Here is a 25,861-nt window from a genome sequence, read left to right on the forward strand (position 1 = left end):
TCTCGTTAGCTGCCTCTAGACTTCCGGTGGCTGTTTTGGAGGTTCCTCTGGGTCCTGAGTCTCTGCCTCGCCGTAAATTTCAAAAGACACACGGAGCTGAATTGCGCTCATGCAAGTTGATTCACGTTCTCACTGAGAGTTTTGCCCTAAGGTTAATACCTCCCGAGTATAATCATTAATATGGACTAATCGTACAGGTAAGCCGAATGCCAAAATTATTGCGACTTGCTCCGTAGAATTGCCAACAACATATATTTGGCTGCATCCTCATCTGAGTCCATGGGGATGTTTTTCAACCTTGGCTAAATTTACCTGGGACACGTGTATATGTGGGTGTCGTAGCTATTAAACATTTGACATGGAGCCGTTTATTATGAAGAGCTAATAAAAATTACGAAATGTGCTTTATTGCCTGAAAGTATATTTCATATCACCTCCTGTTATCGGCCTTTGATCGTAGGACAATTTTCTGCTTGTGGAGAAATCGGCCACACAATATTTCCTATTTCAAATCGCTCACTCCTAAACTTCACCGGCTATATTAAAAAAAAAAAAAGTTGCATTACCTTTTGCACAATTCCATATGATTATAGCTTCACATTTTGCAAACACGTTGCAGTTTATTTATTCAAACAACAACGAGAAAAGTGCTACCTGTATATGTATTCTGATTGTGCTATTTTATTGAACACTGGAAAAGTGACGTGTGTTTTTAAAATGTGCTACCGGCCCAGAGGCGCAAAAATATTTTGTTCGCAATAAGGCCCGTGGAAATCGGTGTGGATTTCCGGGCCATGTCGTCCGGTCTGGTCATGGGAGCTTTGCGACCTCGTACCAGTAAGCAGCAAATTGCTTTGCCTGCAACAAAAGGAGCGAAAACGAATAAAATGCTTAACGAAAGTATTTACTTACATCAACTAAGTTTAATGCGAAGGCCATGTGAATAACTGACAGGGCTTTTATGAGCTCCGTCATCAGCTTCTACACGGCTAACAATGATACTTATCTGCTACTCGCGACCGTAGGCTGTGCCCCGCTAATGTACGTGTTCGATGTCTTTCAGTGTACACGTTTCGTTTTTCATGGAAAACCTTCTGAATACGCAAAACATTGGTCAATGCGTCGCCATTACGGAAGAAACAATAGTTAGACGGCACATGTGACAGGCGGCCTGTGCTTTCGCAGCTCACTGTAGGCTTGTTCTGTTGCCTGTGCTACACTTTAACAAGAAGGAATTCTTAACTATGCTAATAAATATGTAGATGTTCTTAACAGGGACTCTTACCAGCAGCGCATAAATTGTACAGCCTATAAGAAACTTCCGTTGTTGTTAATTCTTTTCCACAGAACAGAGAGAGAGGACAGAAGAAAGGGGAAAGACAGGGAGGTTAACCAGAGGGAAAGATCCGGTTTGCTACCCTACGCTGGGGAGAGAGGGAAGGGGGAGGTAAGGTAACAGGAAAGTAGAGAGAGAGAAAGAAATGGAGCACAAATGCAAAGATAGTTCTCAACGAGATGTACCAGTCGCGGCTGACTTATCTCTGGCATCTATGTAATGCGGTAACGGCTAAGCACAGCAGCTTCAACTTCGAGCGCACGCTGAATGCTGCCGGGCGTCACAAAGGCTTGCTCCTCAGCATGTATACGCACCTTTAAGGAGCACTGTTAACGTTCTGGTTAAATACGTGATTGTATCCTAATTATGCATCCTATACCAGCAGTGAATAAATTATGCACTCTACAATGAACATTCATCGTTGCTAAATTAATTCTCTCCCACGTAGCAAATCCAAAGGGAGAGAGAGAGAGAGAGGGAAGGAAAGAGAAAAACAGGGAAGTTAACTAGACTTTGTCTAGTTTGCTGCCCCACACGTGGGGTAGTGAAAGAGAGAGAGAGAGAGAAGACGTGAGTTCAGATCAATCGCACGCACTAGATAAGGTGCAGCGTGTCTAAATCGGCTGTACAAACACTGCAAATGCGAAAGGCGTTCCCAAAGAGATGCACCAGTCGACTCTCAGTTACTTATCTCTCTGGTCTCACTAATGCGTTACGTGATAAATGTACCCGCTTCAACTTTGAGCGCACGCAAAGCACTACTAGCGCCACTAACACGAAGGTAACTAATTTCCTCGCCAGACTATTCTATATAGGCTTCCGAACATTAATATTCAAACCTGACAAGTGCGCATCGTCTATTACAAGGAAAAAATAATTGGTGTAGTTTCCAGTGACTGTCATCGCGCTGCTGCCTGCGAAACGCTGCCGGGAAGCATTTAAAATCTTCAGCACAAGAAGTTAACTAATGTTTTCGTGTAGCGTAGTATTGTACAGCGGTCTCAAGAGCGAGAAATACTATGTACAATTACTTCGGCTTATGCTTCTTTGTTTATTTCGTTACACGTATATATAAGAACGCTTGGAGTTAAGACAGATTCTTGGGCACGCACACCCTTTAATAACTTCTCGGTGCTCTGGATATCGCCCGCAAAAAAGGGCTTCTCCTCACAACGTCCCTTGATGCGGAGAAGCCAACTTTGGAGAACTTTTTTTTTTTTTTTTCAGCGAATCACACACAGGGAACTTTCTGCAGAGCGTCGCCAATATAATGTAGCTCAAAAGTTTCAAAACCCCTGGGCGTGACTAAATCTGATGTGAATCCGCGTACTGTAGTCCCAGTACAAATTTCCTTTTTGTAAAGCCGCGGAAATCGAGGACACTGTTTTGCACACTCTTGAACTTGTGAGCAGCACACTATAGAACGGAAATTCGGGCATGTTGGTTATAACGGCACGTAAAACGAGGGACGTAACATGTGTGTTCCTTTATTGTTATGACCTATTGCTTTACACCCTGTGGCATGGTCAGTCAATAGATTCTGTCGCTGGCGGAGGGACTTTAAACTCTTGCCGAAAGTTATATGATATGTACCCCTAAGTTAAAACCTGCACAAGCTATAGGAGCGAGGCCGGACTTACTCCGTTAATGTAGTTCTGGAGACGAGTGTTCTCGTTCTGCGCATGCGGCGCGCTGCCCGCGCAGTTGATGGGCATCAGCAGCGTGTTGCGGCACACGTGGTTATGCAACGCCGGAACAGCACCGTTGGTACCTCCTTCGCAGGTCAGGTCGGGCTCCACACCGTGCACTGCGTGTCACAAAGACGTAGTAGTTTAAAACTACTGCGTCAGGCGTGCTACGCGTGACGCCTACGCTTAAAAGGACGTTCCGCTTTCGCCTCATTGACCGTAAGCGGTGCTAGCTAACACTCCCAGAGCTAATTTTGTACACGTACGCAAACACCCAAATAAAGTGGTCAGGATAATGACCGCCGCAACGCCATTATCTCAACGTTTTAATTAAGCATAACAATTAATTTACGCTGTGCCCTTTTCGGGCTTCATCGTCTATTTCTTTATATAAACGTGCGACGAACAAAAGAAAAAGATCGAGCGCCTCAGATCACCTTATTCTTGTCGCTTGTTGAAAACTCGGTAAGGTCCGTAGCCCAGATGAAAAGGAATTAAAAAAAAAGCTGCTAATGCCATTTATATCTGATGGCTATAATGAAAACAACAAGGACCTCAGCGCAAGAATCAGATGTGCCTGACCGTGGTTTGAATTTTGGAATATGTCCCGTGTTGCCAACGAGTTTGAGGAAGACACGTCGCATGCTTTTCAAATGGGAAGCAAGGCCCTTCTTTCGCTACAAAGCTTAGTGTGGCGACGGTATTGCTTGCAGCAGTCGCGTGTCCTGTTGCCGTCATTCTTATTACTGCCATTCATATCAGTAGCCAGAATAAAGAGCTAAAAATGGCACAGGGTTGACAATGAAGCTAAATTGCTCTTCGTTCGTTAGTCGTGAGGAAGTAGATGAGGAAGGAGGAAAGAAAGAGAGAAGGCAGGGATGTTAACCAGAAGTGTGTCCGGGAGGAAGTAGAGGTATACGTTAATCGAATGACCTACAAGATTTCACATTGTATCAGGCACGCTGTCAAAAAAATTTCGCCGCATCAAAGCAAACGTGTGACAGATTTTGTAGATGCTCCCTCCGTGAGATTGTTTTCACTTGCACAACCTACGTACGCCGAACGGCTGTGATTATGGCAGCTTCTCAGCGCAACTTTTTTTATTCGGTGTATTTGATGCGCAGAGGTGATAACAGTCCGTAAGTTCATGTCAACAAGACAGAGAGAAAAAGAATGAAAGTCAGAGAGGCTTACTAGGATTGCGCTCGGTTTGCTACCTTTTTGTAAACACAGTACACTGCAATCAGAGAGGGGAAAACAAGCGTTGCAAAGATGAGAGTGGGAAACAAACGAGAATAAGTTGGTGAACGTGCACACGTGATATATATCATGCAATTTCAAGCAGTTTAGTTGATACTAAGAATCACAGCTGGGGCCCTATAACGTAAAACTATTCCAGTCTGTTTTTATTCCAATCTCCTGACGTCAAATTTATGTAACTGCCGACGCAAGCATCGGGCGCTGACCGGCATGCGTTGTCTTAACAGCCCAATCAAACGCTCTCCTCGATTATAGGAGGTCATTTTTGTTTGCTTTCAAAACGAATAACATTCCCTACATTGAGCGGCTTTTCTTATCTAATTGGCTGGTAAAAGGCATGGACCACGCTCAAGTGTAGAAGGTTTCGACGAGGCCGAGCCAGCGCAGTGAAAATAGATAACCGGATGAGGAAGGTGTGGCCGGCGTCTGCGATTGGTCTGCTTCCCCTTACTTAGCTTGCGGTGGCTCGTCGAAAATCGCAGCGGCGTGCAACGGAAGGTTAAGAATTCCGCTAAAACGGATCCTCAGCACAGAACAGTTGGCAGAGCGATGTCGTATAAGTGCCGAAAAGCCTCGATAAGTTATACTGCCACGCAAAACAATAAAAAAAGAGATATTTAAAAATCTTGCGCTTGTGTAGTTCAAACGGTGCTCAAATCCTGCGCTTAATGTAGCTCCAATCCTGCTCAAATTCTGCGCTTGTGTAGTTCAAATCCAGCGCTAATGCAGCTCCACTAACGTGAAACCTGGGGAAGTGCGAAGCAGTGATGCGCCGGTGTTTCCTTATGTTATCCTTGTGCTAATCTTGCACAAGTGACGGACGTAGACGGACGCACACTCACAGACCAGAGGACGCAATCTATAGTTTCGTTGCAACAGCAAATGTTGAACGCCGCACTATCTGTCATACTGAAAAAGCACAGGTGAGCATCACCTAAAGCGACATGCAACCGCAAGCTACACAGGCTCCACAACGCCAGCATCCTGACTGCAGTTGAAGTTGCAACAAATAGCTGAGCAAATGTTATAATAGAGAGTTGCTTCGAATCTCATACTTGCAATGTAATGTGGCCATTCCGGCGATATTTGTGTCAGTCTTCTGGGATCATCGTGTAATCTCACCGTGTTTAACTGCAGCCGCAGCAGCCTTGAAGTGCGGCGCCTTTGGGTCCGTGAACCAAGTGGAAGGGCTGTGTGACATCGTCACCCTGCGTGAGTGCGCGCACAAATTCGAGCACCTATAGATCCCTCCACTTCACCTGTGCATGTCACACTTTTGAGAGCAGGGTGGGCCCGTTTCTCGCTCGAATTATTTTCTGCTAGACAAAAGGGAGAAAGTTCAATACTATCTGGACCAATTAGCCAGAAGCTGAAGGCTTGATATGGTATACTCCAGGTACTGCCACAACCGTCTCACGACATATACAATGACCGGGATATTCCCGTAAGCTTTCACGCTAGAGAAACAAAAAATAAATAAGCCCGCGCTTTTGACAGAATCATTTATAATAAACTTATACTGACGTTGTCTTATGCCACAAATAATAGAAGACGCTCCAGAAAACAGCAGCCCTCGTGGCGAAATCTTGTGGCACTATGATCAATCATAATGTGCTAAAATTTAAAGGTAGGTGTATGCTTGTGCTTGACAAATTGGTTCTACGGAAATTTTCAAGGTAGAGGAAGTTTCATGAAAGTAAAGAAATGAAAAAAAAATGTTATGCACCCAACAGTACCACAAAGACACAAAGAAAACCCACAAGGGTCGCTCAGAAAAAAAAAAAAGCACCACAGCTAATGAAAAATGTGTCCTGGTCCGAGGACCGAACCCGGGCCAACACATTTTCTATCATCTGGGCTAACAAGAAGGACAGCAAGGTCGCAAGGTGAAGCCAGCAACTAGAAGCACGGGGACACTGAATACGAGAAACAATTTCGACGGTGTTCATAGCGTACACATGCTATGCAGAGAAGCGCTATTTCACCTTCTGCCGGTCCGTTATTTCCCGTTATTTTCCGTAGGCGATGTGAGCGTCATTGAAAGGAACCGTTACCAACTCGCCCAAGCTTCAACACTTGCACGACAAATCAGTTCTGCGTAAATCCGCGAGGTGTAAGAAGTTTCACGAAGGGGAAGAACTGTCATCCACCCAACAGTACCACGAAGCTACAACTGAGCTTGATTTTGAGAATCGTTCTCTTGGGAAAAGCAAAACATTTATAAATCTAAAGCTTCCATCGGGAGTTATACGCCACTGAAATGGATAAGCAGAGAAATGGATTATGCGTAGCCACTGCGAAAATAGTTGTGCATTTCACAAGACAGTTCTGAACTTCACCAGAGGACTGGCTGTTAATGCCCGCACCTTCCTGTATTCCGAGATACATTATCTCTAGTAGATGATGTACGACTTGCTAAAACCATTCGTTTTAAGCCATCGCTGGCAGGTTTGTTACAATATGTTGAGTAGAGAACGTTCACAGGGTAATGGACAGCAAAGTAAATAAAAATATCTATTGTGGTTGCTATTGGGGCACCTGGTAAGGTACACCACTATGGGTGTCGTTTCTGCTGCGATACGTTAACGCAATCATTTAATTGTTAGTTATTGTAGCGACGCTGTCTTTGCTAACCCTCCTGGACTTTCCTGGCCGTGGCTGCTGCTGCTCTCTTGGCGAATAGCGCACATGCAGGACAGCACTACCACACTTACTATCCTTACAGGTGTCCTGGCTGCTAGCCTTATTTTCTACGGAATTACGAAATGATAAAACATATTGTACCTAAATGTCCTCCTTGCAACAAATGTGCTAATTGCAAGCAAATTCCGTTAGTAAACCAAACCTTTCTATTATTACTTTCCTATAGCGTTTGGGGTGTGGCGCATCTGCTTGGCAGATGTGTCGCCGAGTTAATTATAATTTACTATTGCGCTATCTCCAGGAGTGGTTATTCAGGACTGGATACAGCGTCATAGCAAAGGGGGCCAGTCCCCGAGACAGTATAATGCGCGGTCACGTGGTTCACGTGGGGGTCTCCGCGTTTGGTCGTCTTCACTGACAGGCAGGTGATCATTATGGTGCGAAACGCTGCGCAGAATACAATCAGTTGCATGGCATTCCTTTAGCCGCTTCACGAAAGCTTCGTTTGTCAGATTAGAACATGTGGTTAAATCTGCATAATAATTTTAAGCATGAAGTGCTTTTAGTTCCCGTTGTCGGCGACCTTCATGTGACCTTGAGCCAAAAGCTAGAGCCGTTATCCGGGCACTCAAACGAGAACATCCGGGCATCGTTGCGAGAACGAAACGAGATCATCCGGGCGACCAGTCAAAACTTAAGAAAGTGTGGTCCAACCCTTTGCACAGGACCGCATTACACACGCTAGTTACTGCCCAAACGAGTTACAAAAAATGTTGCTTCCTATTTCTTCCTAATGTTTGTTCATAATATCACTGAGGCTGTAACTTCTATAGATATATATATGGTACTCTGAAGTTTTATTTGTCATATCCAATAGCGACGTTCAAAAGGCAGATACAGGGCACCATACACTTGATTGGCATCTTTTGGCGCGGAGACAGAGTTGCCTGCGCTCTTTTGAACGCCAGAGGTCCATGAGTTGGCCGCACACTTGCAGCCGACCACTTCGACGCGACAAGAAGAAAAAGTAGCGCGACAGACGATGAGCGCGCTGCACTGTTGGAAGAAGAAACTCGGTTGAAGGCGGCGGCACCACAGGTAGCAAAATACGCCATATGATATCCATTTCAAGCTTACATGTACCCTAGATTACGGGAGAGCCAGAATTTTTTTTTTCCAAGCCTGAAAGAAAGCCCGCGAAAGACGAAAATTTCAGTGACAATTTCGCTCTGATTACAATAACGGAGAAGTTCATTAATTAATAATAACCAATTATATAATTAGGTGAAATGCAAAAAAATATAGTCTAACTTGCCCCAAGCGACGGCAAACAACATTACCGCGGTTCTGTCCAGATATACGTGGTACTTGCACATTTTTTTCAAATTTTGGCACCAGTTACGTGGGACACATGGTATTTAGGGAAGATAGTAGGGACCAGCTAGGGCAACATAAGCGCCGTGATCACGATACGCCCAGCGTGAGGCGCTCTTTCTATTTCTCTCACTTGAGGCGGTTCGGGCTGTTTCGTTTGGCGAAGCGTTGCTCGAGGTGTTTCGTGACGCACTCCTTCAGCTTTTCCGGCTGCTGGTCGGGAACTGTGCGGATGGAGAATTTGCCGAGCACGTGGGTCGGTACCATCTGCGGCTCGCCGGGATCCGAGTAAGCGCCCGAGATTCCTGCGTGCAGGACGTTTACGAAATACACGTTCGTAGACATCAGCACTCCCGGACAAAGTCACCCCCCCCCCCCCCCCAGGTCACTCCCGAGTTCTAAAATAGAGAGAAAGAGGGAGAAAGAGAGAAATGAGTTTATTTACAGAGAGGCAGTGAGGTCGGCCTGCGCTGGATTGCTACTCTGCACTGGCAAAGAGAGATGGGAAAGAAGGGGGAGCGATCATGAAAAAAATATATTCTAGGATTTTGCGTGTCAAAACACCGATCTGATTATGAGGCAAGTCGTATTGAGGTGCTCCTGAATAATTTTATCCAGTTAGGGTGTCTTTGACATAGACCTAAATCTAAGCAAAGGGTGGTTGTTCTTGCATTTCGCCCCAAATTGCGGCCGCCGCGGCCGGGCTCGAACCCTCAACCTCGAGCTCAGCAGCGCAACGCGATAGCCAATAAACCACGTGCAATAAACTACCGCTGCAGGTATAGGTGACGATGAAGAGAAGGCGGTGCGTATATACAAGTCCGGTACATTGTGACCGTGAGTCAAGGCCAGACCTATATATATATAAGAAAATACTATATGCCCTGAACCATAGTCCTGTTTGTTCCTATATGATTTATATAGGAACAAACAGGGGGATTATGGAACAGGGCATATATGATTTCCCGATGGGGAGTGGCTTGTAAATAGGCGAGAGCTGCCGTAATAATCAAGGCTATGCTGTGTGCGTTAGGCGAAGCAGCCAAAACAAGGTCGTCAGATAGTGGCCTGCTGTCGACGTGCAATCGGGGAGGCAAGCTTCTATCGTTCTCGCGTGTACACTGGGCAAACTAAATATGTTGCCCAGGTATGCATGCGGGCACCCATATATACGTTCACGTGCAATCATAAACCATTTCGAAAAGAAGTGCTCACTAGACTGAAATCATGACCTCAAGAAATCACCTGCTTGCATTGTCGTACCGTATATATTTTATTGTAATGCAAATGTGTTATTGGAAAAGGGAATCGAGCTTGTCGCGATAGAGCGTGACCAGGAGCATGCACCCTCTTTTGGTGGCTATATTCCCTTACTGGTGATCCGATTCAATCCCACAATTACAACGTACGCCCTAAAGTGAACAATTAAGAAGCTATTAATGAAAGTTTACTGATTAGTTATCCGAACATTGCCATTTCCCGTGTGAGTATAGCGCGCCCGCCTCTTCGGGTCGATATGCAAAATTTCGTAAGCAGGCTTTTCCACACACATGAACTTCCCCAACCGATATGGCTGCACTGCCGCTAGTAGCATTGTTAAAGATGAGAAGCATGTTTTGAAAGCTTCAACGCTTAAACACGGCGGGCGGCAGGAAGGATATCAGCAGCCCGCACGTTGACACTTTCTAGCACAATTCTAGCCCGAGGTACGCCAGCTTGGATAGGCAAATGGAGGCATGTAGAGAAGCGCACTTGCGTGTAATGTATATCGTTTAAACGCGCTATCTCCAACAGGTTATCTTTAAAGAGCCTGTTCGGCCCAAAATGAAGAACAGCAAGTTATATGCTAACCCAAAGCTTCTTGCAGTCTTTTATTGTATGAACAACGACGGGTGCGCGAAAGGCAGGTAACTTAATTGCAGCGCTAGCAATGGTCGAGTCCTCAGCGTCTCTGTACTTACCGTGCAGAGAGAGGCACGGCAGACGCCAGCGGTGCACCAGGGTTTCGAGCTTGTCTTCGTGGGCGAGTCTCGAGACACCCGTTTCCCAACGGTACTCGTTCTGTTCGAGAGAGAACGCAGTGGCGCTTGTAACCAAATGCGAAATAATTTAAAATATGCGAGTCCAGGAGAAAAGTTGCGGAACAGGAGTTCACTGTTCGCTAACCGCTCTTATGACAGATGAGGGCCCACATGGCTCGCCGAACATAACCTCACCAGGTAAAGGCTCCGCGAATAAAATATCGCCAATTATTAATCGAGACCAAAAGTGTTTTTTTTCCTTTAACCATAAAAAAACTACGCGCATTGAGCGTCTTTGGTGATTTCAATCAGCTTTGAATGTAGAATTTCACAATCAGTAAATTCAACTGCTCAATCTTTATTGAATACATGTAGTAATAGCATTGAATATATGGTGTGCATTTTTACTCAGAAGGACCGGTGCAAGAGATGGTAGTTTCCCGGAGACTTACAACAGCCAACACAGTCAAATTTTACTCAACCGACCGAAAACTTACCAAGCAAAACTTAACATAATCCAACCTAACGCAACCCAGCCAAACCTAACGTGAAGCAGCATACCCAATAACATTTGAAAGATTAAAAATTGCAGGACGCTTAAACTTCGCCTTTAAGAGTGGAACGCGATAGCGTTATCGGGCCCCGTTCGCATCGGATTTTTGTTTCAGTGGGCTTCACCGCAACATATAACGTGGGAAAGCCAGCTTACAAACAAAGACCAAGCTTACATCGATCCCCTAAAGTAGGCTTCACTGTTAAACTGAAATGCATTGCTGGGAAGACGTTTTTCTAGGGGAAATATAAGTAGTCTTAAACTAAAATGTGAAGGCCCTAGCATCTTTTTTTGTTACTTTATTAATTGTTCGCTATTGCCGCGACGAGCGCGCGTGTCCAAAACGCATTAGGCAGGCGAAGTCCCAATTTGACCTGTCGAGAATGCGAGCGCCATCTGGATAGCATTTTCGCGAGTAAATTACCCGAGCGCACCGTGTTGATATGGTAGAAATGCTGGAAAAGGAGTTTGTGTTTGAGTTTCCTCGTGACAGAATTATGTTTTCTCGTACATTCAAATTACAATCCGACGCCACTATGTCTGTAGGTTGTGGTTAAGTCATACATAACCGTTTTTCTGCCGAATTTCACTTGAGAAATTCAATTTTTATTCACCAAAACCCTGCACCACGTGGAGGGCCTGCACGGTCGGGGTGGTTCGGGATGATTTTTTCCGCCACGGACGCCGACATCCACGCCGACACCGAATTTTCTGCGACACGGGGCCCTTACGCTATCGCGTTAAAATGACCTCGTCCTGTGAATTGGTATGTCACAACATAACATTCCTTCGGTGAGAATTCCGCCGGGGCCGCATAAAAGAGGCGAGCTTTAGCTGCGTTATTGCGCCGATGTGGGCTACTTTTACTTGCTATAGCAATTTATATTTAATGTTTCACTGGCTCGGTAAGCCTCTTGTGTCAAGCCTCTTGCGTGTCATACGTTCCTCCGAAGTGTGTAACCACATAAATTTTTAAACGTGATAGCAAGTTATACTTTGTATTTATACTGGTTCGTGCCGTCTCGTCTGAAGTGCCTCATGTGTCATATGTCTAATCACGCATAGTTAACAAACACACACGCACGCACACGCACACACACACACACACATGCACACACATACACGCACACACACACACGCGCGCGCCGAAACACACACAGAGACAAAGCGGTAAAAGTTGTAAAAGACGCACATCATCATCATCATCATCATCATCATCATCATCATCATCATCTACATCAGCTTATATTTATGTCCACTGCCGGACGAAGGCCTCTCCCTGCGATCTCCAATTACCCCTGTCTTGCGCTAGCTGATTCCAACTTGCGCCTGCAAATTTCCTAACTTTATCACCCCACCTAGTTTTCTGCCGTCCTCGACTGCGCTTCTCTTCTCTTGGTATCCATTCCGAGACTCTAATGGTCCACAGATAATCCATCCTACGCATTACATGGCCTGCCCAGCACCATTTCTTCCGCTTAATGTCAACTAGAATATCGGCTATCCCCGTTTGTTCTCTGATCCACACCGCTCTCTTCCTGTCGCTTAACGTTAAGCCTAACATTTTTCGTTCCATCGCTCTTTGTGCGGTCCTTAACTTGTTCTCGAGCTTCTTTGTTAAACTCCAAAAGTTTCTGCCCCATATATTAGCACTGGTAGAATGCAATGATTATACACTTTTCTTTTCAACGACAGTGGTAAGCTCCCAGTCAGGATTTTGCAATGCCTACCGTATGCACTCCAACCCAATTTTATTCTTCTGTAAATTTCTTTCTCATGATCAGGGTCCCCTGTGAGTAATTAACCTAGATAAACGTACTCCTTTACAGACTCTAAAGGCTGCGTGGTGATCCTGAATTCTTGTTCCCTTGCCAGGCTATTGAACATAATTTTTGACTTCTGCATATTGATCTTCAACCCCACTCTTACACTTTCTCGATTCATGTCCTTAATCATTTGCTGTAATTCGTCCCCATTATTGCTGAATAGGAGAATGTTATCTACAAACCGAAGGTTGCCGAGATATTCGCCGTTGATCCTCACTCCTAAGCCTTCCCAGTCTGAGCTTGAATACTTCTTCTAAGCATGCAGTGAATAGCATTGGAGAGATTGTGTCTCCTTGCCTGACCCCTTTCTTGATAGGAGGAATAAGGATTATAAACAGGGATAAGGTGCCTCAGAAAGGCTGGCCAACGTTTCGATAGGAGGACCTATCTTCGTCAAAGGCCTCCTATCGGTCCTCCTATCGGTCCTCCTATCGAAACGTTGGCCAGCCTTTCTGAGGCACCTTATCCCTGTTTATAATCCTTATTCCTCGTGTGCTACTCCATTAGTCAGCCATCTTTTTTTGATTTTGGATTTCCCTTTCTTGATAGGTAACTTTGTACTTTTCTTGTGGAGAACCACGGTTGCTGTGCAATCCTTATAGATATTTGTCAATATATTCACGTATGCCTCCTGTACTCCTTGATTACGAAATGCCTCTATGGGCCGTATTCTGAAACGTTCCACTTCGGCGATCTTTCGCCTAGGCGAAAGTCGCGTTCAATAAGTCAACCGGCTGCTTACCCGTGACGTCAGCATGCACTACCAACACGCCCACTCGAACGCTTTGCAAAACACACGAGAGGGCGCACCATGCGAGTGCAGAGCGGCTCGGGTGTGTTGTTTTAGAATGTATCGGCCGCAGTACGACACAGGCGTGTTCGTTTATTCAATACATGTCGGGAGCACCCACTGACACCGTGACGTCAAAGTGACGTACACCGGAACTACTAGGTGGCGCGGACTATTTTTCCGGTTTTGCTCAACCAGCCAATCGGCGCGCGCCTGAAAGCGAAAAAAGAAATTTCGCCCAAATGGAACGCTTCAGAATACGGCCCTATATGACTGCTGGTATCTCTACTGAATCAAATGCTTTTTCATAATATATGAAAGCCATATAGAGAGATTGATTGTACTCCGCAGATTTCCCTATTACCTGATTAATGACATAGATATGATCCGTCGTAGAATATCCCTTCCTGAAGCCAGCCTGTTCTCTTTTTTTTCTGTGCTCACGAGGGTTTCGACGGGAATTCAGGGCGCAGACTCTTTTACCAAGCGTATCACCTCTGAAGGAAGCTGAACGCCAGGCCAGGGTACGCTTGTACCCATTTGAACCAGTGGGTGCCCGGCGGCGGTGGGAATCGAACTCACAACCTCCCGCAGCCGAGGCGGGCGCTCTACCACTAGACGCACATATATGCCCATAAATCACAGATACCACAGCGGTCATTCTCCGAGTACCTGGTGGACGGCCAAGTCGCATCTGCGCCTTCCCTTGATAAGTTATTCATTGCGCGCCTAAAGCTTGCGGTTGTCGAGCAAGATCACGTACGTCAGCGGCACCGGGTCCGAAAGAGAGACCTGGACTTGCTATCTGGGCCGCGATTTTGTAGCGATGACTTATGACTTATTCCATACTAGTCTTATCATCCACCGTTCACGGCCGGCTGATCCTGTTGATAAGGCGAGCGGACCGTCGCTCTGACCACTGAAAGCGCGATAAGCGCGAAAAGGCATTATTACCGGAAAGGCATCGCTACAAAATCCCGACCCTATAATGCCATTTCAATCGCAGTCTTATGCGAAGAGCCTTGAGATTATTATTTTTTTTTTCGTGGGCCATTTATTACGTGTATCGTTAATAAACGTCACCCACTGCTGACGAACCTGCCAAGCATTTCTGTGCTGCGGTACGTATACAAAGATATTCCCGTCGCGGAAGTGTGTACATGAATGCAACGGCCTGCGTCTTACGAGATTGAAGTCCACGCGACGGTAGAGTTCGCGTTCTTCGTCCGTCACGGGGCGCACGTCGTCGTAGATGCCAGGCACCGTTATGTTCCCCGTGGCGTCCACCAGGCTGTCGAGCAGGTCTACAAGGTCGGACATGGCCTCGTGCCTGAGAAAAAGTAGGACGCGGACAGCCTACGGCTGTTATCCGGCAAAAAGAACGATAAAAACTCGCAGATATCAATCACGCGCATGGTGCATGCACTTCCGGAATACCCGGCGCGTGTAGCCTTTACACGGATTAAAAGCGCAGCAAGACATTGTACTTAAAAAGTGTGCAGTTTGGTATATCCCGTTCGGTCGCACGACGGTCGCGGGATCGAATCCCGGTCACGGCGGCCGCATTTCAATGGAGGCGAAATGCGAAAGCACCCGTGTACTTAGATTTATGTGCACGTTGAAGAACCCCAGGTGGTTCAAATTATTCCGCTGTCCCCCACTACGGCATGCCTCATAATCTGATCGTGGTTTTGGCCCGTAAAACCCCATAATTTTCTTGAACAGCGCAGCTGTTTAAGCCGACCGTAATTTGTGCCGCGAGCCGCAAAAACTCGCCGAGCTATGACGTCACTGAGTTGCCTAGCAACCCCATACCCGCTGTGCAATAGCTTCCGCAAGACTCTGCGCCTAGACATTGCGCGCAGCGCGTCTGCTCCGCTTGTCATAAGCGTTCCGTGTAGCAGGTGTGAAAGCGGGGTTGCGCATAGTGTGCGGGTGGTAGCAGCAGCCATGGGGACACCGAGGAAGAACCGCACTCCCGAGGAAGAGGCCGCTTTTCAGGAATCACGCCGCTTGGCCAAGCAAAAATACAATCGCCGGCGTCGAGCTGATCTTGCACAGAGAGCCGAGGAAGCCTTAGCCAAGCGACGGGGCAGAGTCTAAGAAGTACCTCGCTTCTCCTAGCTCCGGCAACGCTCCTCCGCCGCCGTGCCAGCGATGGCGTCACTGCGGGTTGCATAGCGCAGCTTGCAACACCGACACCGCGTTCCAATGCCAGCACCACGTTCTACCGCATTGCAATGCCGACACCGCGTTCCAGCAGACCCACTTCGTCAATGCGGACGCCTAGCAATCACTCACCCAGCTTCCCACAGCCATGTCATTGCTTCGCGTCGCAATTCTTGCTTTGTTTAGTCATGACAACACTTCGTGAAGCTTGGCCATGGCGTCACACTGATTATAAAGATCACCCAACTCTCGTAGACTTCGCAATGAGTAAATGTAACATGGGACGGCCGAACAAGTGCAAGATTCCCGAAGAAGAAGCCGCTCAGCTGGAAGCTCGTCATGCCGCAGCCGAGAACGAATGCGGCGATTGCCTGCTAATCCAGAGTTTTGCGCCGAAGCCGCTGCTGCTAAACACGTCAAGGCTAGTAAAACCTGGAAGAAACTAGGTCGATCACCAGCTCCGCTGTTTATCCAGCCTTGCACCACTAGTGCAAACTGGCCATTTTTTTTTATCACTTTCGCTGTATGTAGAACTGCGAAGAAACGGAAGTACCCCTTTCTCTTTCTTCCCCTTTTCCTCTTTGTACCCCTATCGGCACGAGTGTGCAACTGACGGACTGACGGGAGCGGCAGCAGCGCTTGACCTTGGCATCGGGATATGTGCTGCCTGGAGTACCTGTGTATGTCACCCTTACCTGTTACATAAGTTGTTAAATGTTGAACACGATATCAGCCGCACACGAAAAAAAAAGAAATAGGAAAAGAAAAGAAAGCCGTTCTTACGCCAGATTATTTCGTAAGAACAACTGACCGCGACAATATTATTAGCGAGGGAAGCCGACAAATGCGAAATAGCACTCACAAGCGAAAAGCTTCGTGAATTTAGCCCCTAGAGGCTATAGAGAATTTAGAATATATAGAGGATATATAGAGTTGAGCCTCTAGAGGCGTTCTGTTTCTGAGCACATAGTAAATGGTTCCTGGCCAAGGTGGCCACATTCCTGTGGTGGTGGAAAGCAAACACGCTATTCATAAATTCATGTATACCTGGTTAAAGCTGGCTACCTCTGCGACGTAGAGGGCTCTAGCTACGACGTATATTCTCGTGTTTTAAGTCTACTATCACCACTCTGGGATGAAATCTGTTGCAGTATGGCTCCAATTTCCTGCTTTATCACGCTCAGTTGGTGATTTGAGCTATTCGAAACTTATACGAAAAATATTCGTATTTAATATGGAAATACTTTTATATTGCTATTAATAGGGTAATACTATTCGAAAGTTTCGAATATTCGCAAGCGCCTTGAAAAGAACCCAAATTATCACAAATTCGATTATTCCCTACGGTGCTCCCAAAAACACATACAATTTTGAAGTTTCCCCAGCATGTTCCTCTCAAAGAATACGTACATCATCAAAAATATACGTAATAATCTTGATAATGCGCGAACACACTTTTAATTGTCCCCACGCATCACAACCCATGACATTCCAAATATTGTCTCCAAATTTTATTGTGCTAGCTGTAATGGTTCTCTGGCAAAAATTTTGGGAGCGGATGCCTTCCCCGCATGTAGTCGCACAAACAGCTACGCTGCAAAATCAAAATCGAAATCAAAATAATAATAATAATAATAATAATAATAATAATAATAATAATAATAATAATAATAATAATAATAATAATAATAATAATAATAATAATCTTTCAGAACTCACGTTACTCCACCATATTGGCCGGAATGAAAATCATGTGTCCCGGCGACTACCTCGATCTCGAAATATGCTATCCCTCTGCAAGAAAATGGGCACAAGGCGCTCAGCAAACCGTGTAGATTAACAATGAAATAATACAGTCGACCGGTACTTTCTCTCTCTTGTTATTATTTTTTTCTTTTTTGGCTGATTTCTCCCGCCTTAGCTAAGTACCTAATTACGCACGCACCACTTCCCACACTGCAAAGACGGTCATCCTACTTAGAGTTAACTCATAGTTATTCATCACAGCTGAATTAAGCTAACCTGAATAGATTATCTTAGATTACTTTGCCGGAAGACTCATGTGATTAATTCCTTGTCAACGTAGATTTCAATGAGCTGAAATACGCGTAATACCCATAGAATACAACCCACCTCTCCCCCCCCCCCTCTTTTTTTTCTTTTTTCTTCTAAGCCCTCAAATCGATCGGAAGACGACCCGATTTTAGTCTGGTAATGGGCCTCCACAAAAAGAGAGATCGAAAGATGAGGGCTCATCTTGCACCTGAAGTAAAAGTATAGGTTTAGAATGCTTATTTTTAATCCCCCTCTTTTCTGTATAGCGGTTCCATTCCTTCCTTTCTTTTGTTCACTAACAGAGCCGTCTTTCTCTCTACGCCCTTGCTCGATTATTTGCTCTGTTGCATGATCACATCATGAACGTAATAGTTTCAACTCAGGTAGGTGTAGAATTTACTGCGCTTCATTACAGGGTGACAGGTGACGTACCGCAAGTGTACCAGGTGAGTGAGACGATGCAGGACCGTTTAAACAAGCGGCACCCTGTGAGAACCGCGAGGCTTTGGCTGAAGCCTGAGGAATGCCGCTTGCAAACATGCCATGCATGAGACTGACTTAGATATAGCGGTCAAAGTGCTCTGCAGATTCGTAAACTCCTCGCTACTTTTCGTTTGCGTGAGCTCCTCAACGACACACACGCTCGATCGAAGGAAGCGATAGTCGTGCATTACTCTTTCTATCAGTTTGCGCCATACAGTATACTTCCACGGGATCGCCCGAGCAAACCGTCCTGCCGCACGCATCACTGACCTGAGTCCGTAGGTGAGGCACGGCTTGTCGGTGCCGAGCCAGAAGTTGTCCGAGATGCAGGCGAAGTCGATGCCATCGAAGAACTTGTTGCTCTTGCCGTCAGACTGGAGGTAGGGCACGGTGCCCTGACAACCGACCTCCTCCATGCCTTCGTACAGGAACTTCGAGGACAGTGGAACGGTAGTCGTCATTGGAGGATCTCGAAAACGCAGCACGGCACAGTAAACACGCACAACGTTCGTCTGTGTAGTATAGTTACGAAGTGATGGGTCACGTGAACCGCGCTGCTGACAGAACGCGAAGTGTTGTCCCTGTGAACCGTGCGGGGCTCGAAAGTCTGGAGGCTTTCGGATCTCATTGTCTTGAGATCCTGAGCTTTAGGATTATTTTTGACCTACTAGGATTCTTTCGCCATTTCCCTACCGAGGACGAACCAGGGTCGTCGTTTAAGTTTGTATCGCTCCTGCCGAGGACCGAGCATGGGCCCGTTCGAACTGAAACACGCAAACACAAGTACAGCTTCACCACGTTCAAGTGAGTTCGGCTTCACTGCCTACACGTTTTACAGCGAAGCTATATACCTCTCGTTGATCGGAAAATTTCGTGGCGTAAACACAAAACTCCAGGTTAACAATTGAAGGCAAATGGCATATCTTTCTTTGCAATCAGGTATATATATATATATATATATATATATATATATATATATACTTAGTGACGTCACCAGGCTTTCATATATAAAAGGGAGACCCGTCTAGCAACTCATTCAGTTCATTCTAAGACTGCCATGGGTAGACCACGGAAATTAAAGGCACCAGAAGAACAGCGTAAATACAATGCTCGACCATATGTGGTGTTTGATACAACTTCGCAGGGCGGGATGGCGGCCAATTTTTTTTTTCGGTATTGCACGACACGTGACACGACAGTGCAGCACGCGTTTGTACTGGCAACCAGCTTTCTAATATGACGTCATCGTCTTGTACAGGCTCTGACTGACGAGAACTCCCAACTTCAATCTACAAAAATGATGCAAATAATCAGCTGCTCTTATGTTACGGCTTGTTGCTCGCCACTGCCCCAAATACATTCCGCCAAGTGCTAAAACTCAAAAGCCGTCAAGGAGTTTCTCCGTGTGGTCAAAACGATCCTCAAGCCATCGGAAGAGAAGCACTCGAAAGTAAATCACGACCTGGTGCGAAAACTGCGGCGTGGTGCTAGGCGCTTTCTTGCTTTGAAGTGCACCAAGCAGTGGCGAGCTTTTAGAACTGTTGAAGCCACGCGCGTTCAACGAAGTCATAGTATCGCTCTATTCTAGTGCAAAGAACACACATTTCCAGCTAACCTTGGAGTTCTGAAGTTCCGCTGTGAAGTTTTTATGAGTACTGCGGTTAAGCAAGCTTTCAGTTTATTTTTTTTAACATTTTTAACAGCATTCTCCTGAAATGAAGATTTTCAGTAGTAGATTTTTAGTAGTATGGCACCGGGATCTGAACTCGTTACCTCCCGCATACGAGGCGGATGCTCTACCGCTAGGCCACCGCTTTCGGTGTCTGGTTATATGTACTCTGTCAAAATCGAACACAATTTGCACGGATGCGCCTCTGTGCAAATGGGGCAGGATTTTTGGGGCAGAAAAATTTACCGCAGAATTTACAAACCTTTCCTTTCGTAAGTGTTATTTTTCATTGGAGAGAGAGAGAGAGAGATAAATCAGATGTGAAAGGCAGGGAGGTTAACCGGAAGGTAGATATCCAGTTTGCTACCCTGCACTGGGGAAGGGGTAATGGGAGACAGAAAGATAAAGAAAATGCACACATATAGAAAGAGAGGGCAATTAAAAAAAAACACACAGAGGAACTCAGGAGCGTCACAGTCGTTCAAACAGGTCGCTTGACCGGAGGAACTACAGTGGACGGCCACTTTCGTTAATTATATCCCCAGTATCAGGATTGGCTGAAATTTTCTCTTAAGGACGATTTTAGCGTAAGATCGCTTTTTGTGATTGCGGGCCCTGGAGCGTATAATTTACGGTTGGATAAGTCAGCAATAAAAAAAAGACGATTCTGTAAACTACATGTATCGGGACTTGTATAGCGGATAAACCTGATATGCTAGTTATACCTCGACCTTAACTATACCAACAATTTGTGAAAAGTACCTTTGCGAAACCCCCTTAAGTAATGTGTAATTATTTCACGTAAGCTGCGAGCTAATATCGGGCCGTATAACTTAAAACTATTCCAATTAACTTTACTATACAATCTCCTGACGTCAAATTTAGGTAACCGTAGGCGCAAGCATCGGGCGGTGACTCGCACCGTTAGAACAGGTCAATGAAACGCTCTACTCGTTTACAGGTGGTCACTCTTGTTTGCTTTAAAGCGAATTGCATTACCTTACTTGACAGGTTTTTCTTATCTAATTGAATGGCCAGAGGCGAGGAGCATGCAGAAGTTGAGCGGGTTTCAGTGGGGCCCTGCTATTGCAGTGAAAGTAGATAACCGGATGAGGAGGGTGGTTCCAGCGTATGCGATTGAACTGCTTCTTCTTGCTTAGCTTTCGGTGCCTGGTAGAAAATCGCGGTGGCGTGCAACGGAAGGGGAAAAATGTGGCTAAAACGGATCCTCAGCGAAGAAATTTTGGCAGAGCGATGTTTTGTATGTGCTAAAAGGGCTCGACAACGTTATACTGCCGTACAAAAAAAAATATTATACGCAAATAAATACATTCTCACTGGCAGCTCCGAGTAGCCAGTGCCAAAGTGATCGGTGGGCAGCCATCTTATATTCATTTCGGAACGGGGCACAGTTTTCGGCTATTCCGAAAAAAAAGTTAAGTTTTGTTCGGCATATTAACGCATCTTTACTGCATACACGTCACTTTGGAGCGAGGAGTTTTCGCGGTTTTGTGACGTCGCGTGAAAGACAGGTCAAGTAGGCGCAGCCCGAAAACTTTTAATCAGTTGCTGAAGGCTGATGGTGAAAAAGGCGTAGAATCCGAAAGAATTGTTTTTTTCTTTTGTTCGGTCTAATAATGCATAATAAATGTATACGTCATATCGGGTGAGGAGCTTTGGAGGTTTTCCCGACGTCGCGTGAGACACAAGCAAAGTGGGGGTGGCCCGAAAAGATTTTGATCAGTCGTGGAGGGCTGATTTCATAAATGGAATAGAAAAGTTTGGAATAGTTATAGCGCCCATGGCATATTTTCCCGCTACATACGCATTAACAAATGCAGATTGTGCTTCAGTTTTTATTGTGTACCAATTTCTTTTTATTTAAGTGAAGAAACATGGGAATGTAGGATACGTCAGAACCAGCTATCCCGAAGTCCCAAATTTGTTAAGCAACAGTAACAAAATAATTTTCGACAATTTTATTAACCCCCAGGATTCGTGTAAACGTAGATATATAGACAAGGACGAACGAAGGAACAAACACCGTGACTGGAACATTTAAGTCAGCGCCATTTGGTGCCTGTTCCTCTATTTGTCCTGGTCCGTGTTGCGCTGCCTCTTTCGTTAAACACAATGAGCCATCACTGCCTCTGTAATTAAGAAGAAGAGCACACGGACAAGGCCAGCCAGATCGACTGTTCAATGCCTGCAGTGCAACCAGTAGGCCAGCCGGATCGCCAGTGCTTAGCACGAGTGGGAGCCGTTCGTGCAACCAGCTGTTCCTGCTCTGCGTCACCTGCCTTTTCGATTACGAACAGACGCTACCATCTGAACTGTTCAGTACACCCCTTTACACCTCGAATGAGTTTTATTGAACGTACCTTCAGGTTGACCGGCAGAGGCACTCCGGCCTTGTTGTAAGCGTGCAGCGCCCAAACCATGGCGAGCGCCGGTCCCTTGTCGTCGGAGCTACCACGACCGTAGAGCTTGCCTTCGCGCTCTTGAAGCTCGAAGGGTTCGCTCACCCAGCCGTCGGACTGTGCACCGAGCGAAAACGAAAAAAAAGATATTGTCTCATAAAAACGTCTGATGCTGTATATACTACAGCCTGCAGACTGTCCCAGAGGCCCATCTATGGCTCGGAGTAGCATTCTCAAATGCGTACTCCTCTGTGATCGGAATAGCCAATAGCCCACTCTGTGACTTGTGCTTGTGCAGTGAAAAGATCGCGCACCTTCTCTGTGAGTGCCCTCGTTTCAACCCGCAAAGAGAAAGCCTTATCAGCCCCGCTAGACCAACTGGACCAGCTCCCACTAACGGAAAGTAAAATTCTTGGAAACTGGCTTACACGATCATCATCGCGAGCCGCTATGAAGGTGCTGCTGCATTATTTAAGAGACACTGGACTGTGTGACAAGTTCTGGCTGTGCACTATGTGGCGTCGAATGTATTAGTTGGACATTGACATTGTGTATATAACTATGTGGCGTCTTCACAAATTGTGTGAGAGCGCCCACAGAGACAGTTATGTATTGTTTTTTTTTTACTTTTCTTCTTTTTTTCTCATCTTTCGCACCCCTTTCCCCCTTCCCCGGTACAGCGTAGTCAACCGAAGACCTACTCTGGCTAACCTTCCCGTCGTTCTCTTGCTCTTTTTTTTTCTATCTCTCTCGGTAGGAAATATATAGACAAATTCGCACGACTCTTGTAACTATGCCTCTATTCGGCCATGCTCACAGTGTACTACAATACAACGAGCACGTGTTCCACCGTACTTTTTTGGAGAGTACCATTCCCTCTTGAGTCTGTAAGAACTATAACTATATACTTCTCCGCAGTTTATCGATCATTACATTAATTACCTAAATAACACTGCTGCATTGTATCATAGTTAAAATGCGCTATCTTGAACAAAAGATAAATTAGAAACGTGTACACAGCTAGAGCACGTCATTGTCACCACATTCGAAGTGTATAGTACACGGTAGAATAAAGGTTTCACGTCTTGAGTCTTGTATATGTTGGGCGTGGAAGATGAGGATGCCAGAGAAACGGAAAGAACAGCGCAAACATTTTTCCTCTCGTGTCCGTGTCCTTCAACGCCTAACTTTTCATGCGTTATGTTCCTACAAACTCGCTCATATTTATGTCATTTTAAATACAAAGGACTTTCCCAAAGATTCCCTGTGTCCTATACCAGCAAGTTTCTTCGGTTGCGTTTCTCTTCTCTTGATATCTACTGTATTACTTTTCAACGAATCAATTTAGGTCCGGCGCATGGTCTCTATTGATAAGACGCACTAATTTTGGTTCTTGTATCGTTAATTCACTTTCGCCCATTGCCCCGCACCTTTCACTTGACGCCTATCGTTTGCCTTTGCATCGCTGGTTCCGCCGTCGCCAGCTTCCTTTCTGACTTACTTTTAAACCTCAAACTTGGTGGCCAAAATTTGTGGTTTTCGCATAATATTTGACACATTAGCAACATACATTCGTTGCGTACTGTGGACTATTTCGTAACTGACGTTTCCTTTTCTACGAGCACATCTTCGAGTCATCTCTTCAAATGTGAATTCACTCTTCAACTATCAAGGCGGCGAGCTTGACAGCGGTGTTCGCTCACGCCAAACAACCGATACAGAAAAAAGACTATCGATGTTGTTAATACATATAAGAAACGAGTCAACAGTGGTTGACATCGAAGTAAGACAAGGTCTTCCGGGGCGCGTTAGTGCACCACGTGGTTTTATGTTGCATTTTTTTTTTTTCATTTTTGTTATTCGGAAGTGAAGAGCGCTTCCCCAGAAGATCTTGCCTCTCTTCGACGTCAGCCGCTGTTGCGTCGCCTTAACCTCACCTGGGCCACCTCTCCCTGCTTTTTTACTACCGTCTTACTCTTACATAGAGCCCTTACTTTACTGTCTTTCTTTTTACACAGCATCATCTTCGGGATCGGCCCACATTTTTAAACTGCACTTATCTCCAGGATAGGTCCACATTTGAGTAAAGTCACGCTTCCGGTTCCGGGTTTACGCGCGCCCAGTTTGAACGAGCTCATCTGGGTTTCATTTCATCTTTTTTCTTCTTCTTCTTTTTTTTTTTTTTTTTTGCTGATCATGTATTATTACTTCTCAGTACATAGTTCTACGGTAACTTGGCGTTTTTTTTTTTTTCAAGCTTAATTTTAAAGCCTTTTCTGTTGTCCTACGTGTAATAGAGGGCCTCAAATTGTCTAATTTACGATATGAAAGAAGGTAGATACCCGGATCTCACGAACCCCAAATCGATTTGAACTCGCCAAGGAAGACCTTGTCTTCAAAAAGAAGGGCCGCTTTCAGTTCATTTCTCCTTTTCTCTGTCTGTGACTGCGTACCGCGTGATGACACGTCTGATTAAGCAGCACTCAATGAGGACACAACCGATCCGAGCCAACACGACGAACCTTGGACGCGGGCTGCACGTCCACGTGCGCGTACATGCACACCGTCTTCTTGCTGGGGTCTTCCCCGAGGCTGCCCAGCAACAACGGAGGGAAAGGCAGCGCCGTTCCGTCTTCAAGTGTCTGGTCGCCCAGGGGCTGCATATCCACGCGCACGCCTTCGGCCTCCATCATCTGGCGATGACGCGTGAGAACGGTTTCGTTACATGGGAAAACATAACGAATGACAAAATTGACACTGTTTGCGAATGCGATATCTGATTTGAAGTGCAGCTGTTAAAGGGTCCCAAGTAAGTACCATCGGAAAAGTTGACGGTATATACGCTAGGAGTTATGAAGCGACGTCAAGAGAGCGTTCGACAAAAAGGAGAGGCAAAAAGGAGGGGGTAAAAGGATAGCAGGGAGGATAGAGCAAACAAGATAACTATTTGCATCTATACAACAGAGCGAATAGGTAAGAGTTATCGACAGCCCGCTTGTCGAGTGACTTCCTCGAAAGAGTTTGTCACCCAGCCCCGCACGCCGGCACTGTTAGCGTTATATGTTATATATGATACATTACGGCGCATTCCCAACGGCGGTTCTGCGCGCTCTGGGCTTCACGGGAATCCCCCAGGTTATTCGCGCTGCTGCTGCTTATTTGTGCGCTGCAGGTGCCATGAAAGTGTGAAAGTTTGAAAGTTTATTTAACATAAGTAAACCATACAATAAGAAAGTACACACTTTTGGGACCCAACAAACTTGTTTAAGGCTCCCTACCGATTGCGTGTGATATAGAAGCACTACGTGTGACGTCATCTCGCCAGCTGGTCGAGTGGCTGTTTCCGCGGCGTGTACTTTAAAGCGCAGCGGGTGCAGGCAAGCATTACTTTTATTAAAGTAATGCTTAGTAGGTGCGTTTGTCACTCTTGCTCTGCACACAACGCTTGTCTGTTTACAATGGTCAAACCTGATGAGGGGCCCTTTAGGAGCGCTGGAATCAATCATTTGTCTGAATAAAAAAGCGCTCGCAAGCAGTTTGCGCGTAATAAGCGTCTGCGCCCAGTAGGAAAGAA

General features: G+C 45.8%; 1 protein-coding gene across 3 annotated transcripts; it reads right to left on the reverse strand.

The window, feature by feature from the left end:
* Nucleotides 1–630: 630 nt before the first annotated feature.
* Nucleotides 631–25,076, reverse strand: LOC119450350 (cytosolic non-specific dipeptidase). 3 transcript variants are annotated; one of them, XM_037713784.2, is made up of 10 exons: nucleotides 24,810–25,076; nucleotides 22,249–22,404; nucleotides 18,469–18,629; nucleotides 17,380–17,454; nucleotides 14,677–14,821; nucleotides 10,263–10,362; nucleotides 8,435–8,606; nucleotides 5,407–5,492; nucleotides 2,977–3,143; nucleotides 683–858 (listed from the first exon to the last, which is right to left on the reverse strand). In XM_037713784.2, the coding sequence occupies exons 1-10, from the start codon at nucleotides 24,978–24,980 to the stop codon at nucleotides 811–813; spliced, it is 1,281 nt and encodes a 426-aa protein (XP_037569712.2). In that variant the 5' UTR covers nucleotides 24,981–25,076; the 3' UTR covers nucleotides 683–810. The 3 variants fall into 3 exon arrangements, with proteins under 3 accessions (XP_049521774.1, XP_037569712.2, XP_049521775.1); XM_049665817.1 differs by lacking the exon at nucleotides 2,977–3,143 and having other exon boundaries at nucleotides 631–858; XM_049665818.1 differs by lacking the exon at nucleotides 17,380–17,454.
* Nucleotides 25,077–25,861: the final 785 nt, after the last annotated feature.

Source organism: Dermacentor silvarum, chromosome 4, assembly GCF_013339745.2.
Source record: "Dermacentor silvarum isolate Dsil-2018 chromosome 4, BIME_Dsil_1.4, whole genome shotgun sequence".
Classification (NCBI taxonomy): Eukaryota; Metazoa; Arthropoda; class Arachnida; order Ixodida; family Ixodidae; genus Dermacentor; species Dermacentor silvarum.

What these genes read in the sequence shown, in the direction of transcription:
- LOC119450350 (XM_037713784.2), bottom strand. Translation starts at nt 24,980, where the DNA reads ATGATGGAGGCCGAAGGCGTGCGCGTGGATATGCAGCCCCTGGGCGAC. An exon ending in GTCGCGTGGACTTCAATCTC is followed by an intron (nt 10,363 to 14,676) that starts GTAAGACGCAGG and finishes TCTCTCGAACAG; the next exon opens with AACGAGTACCGTTGGGAAAC. An exon ending in TCCAGAACTACATTAACGGA is followed by an intron (nt 859 to 2,976) that starts GTAAGTCCGGCC and finishes CTTTTGTTGCAG; the next exon opens with GCAAAGCAATTTGCTGCTTA.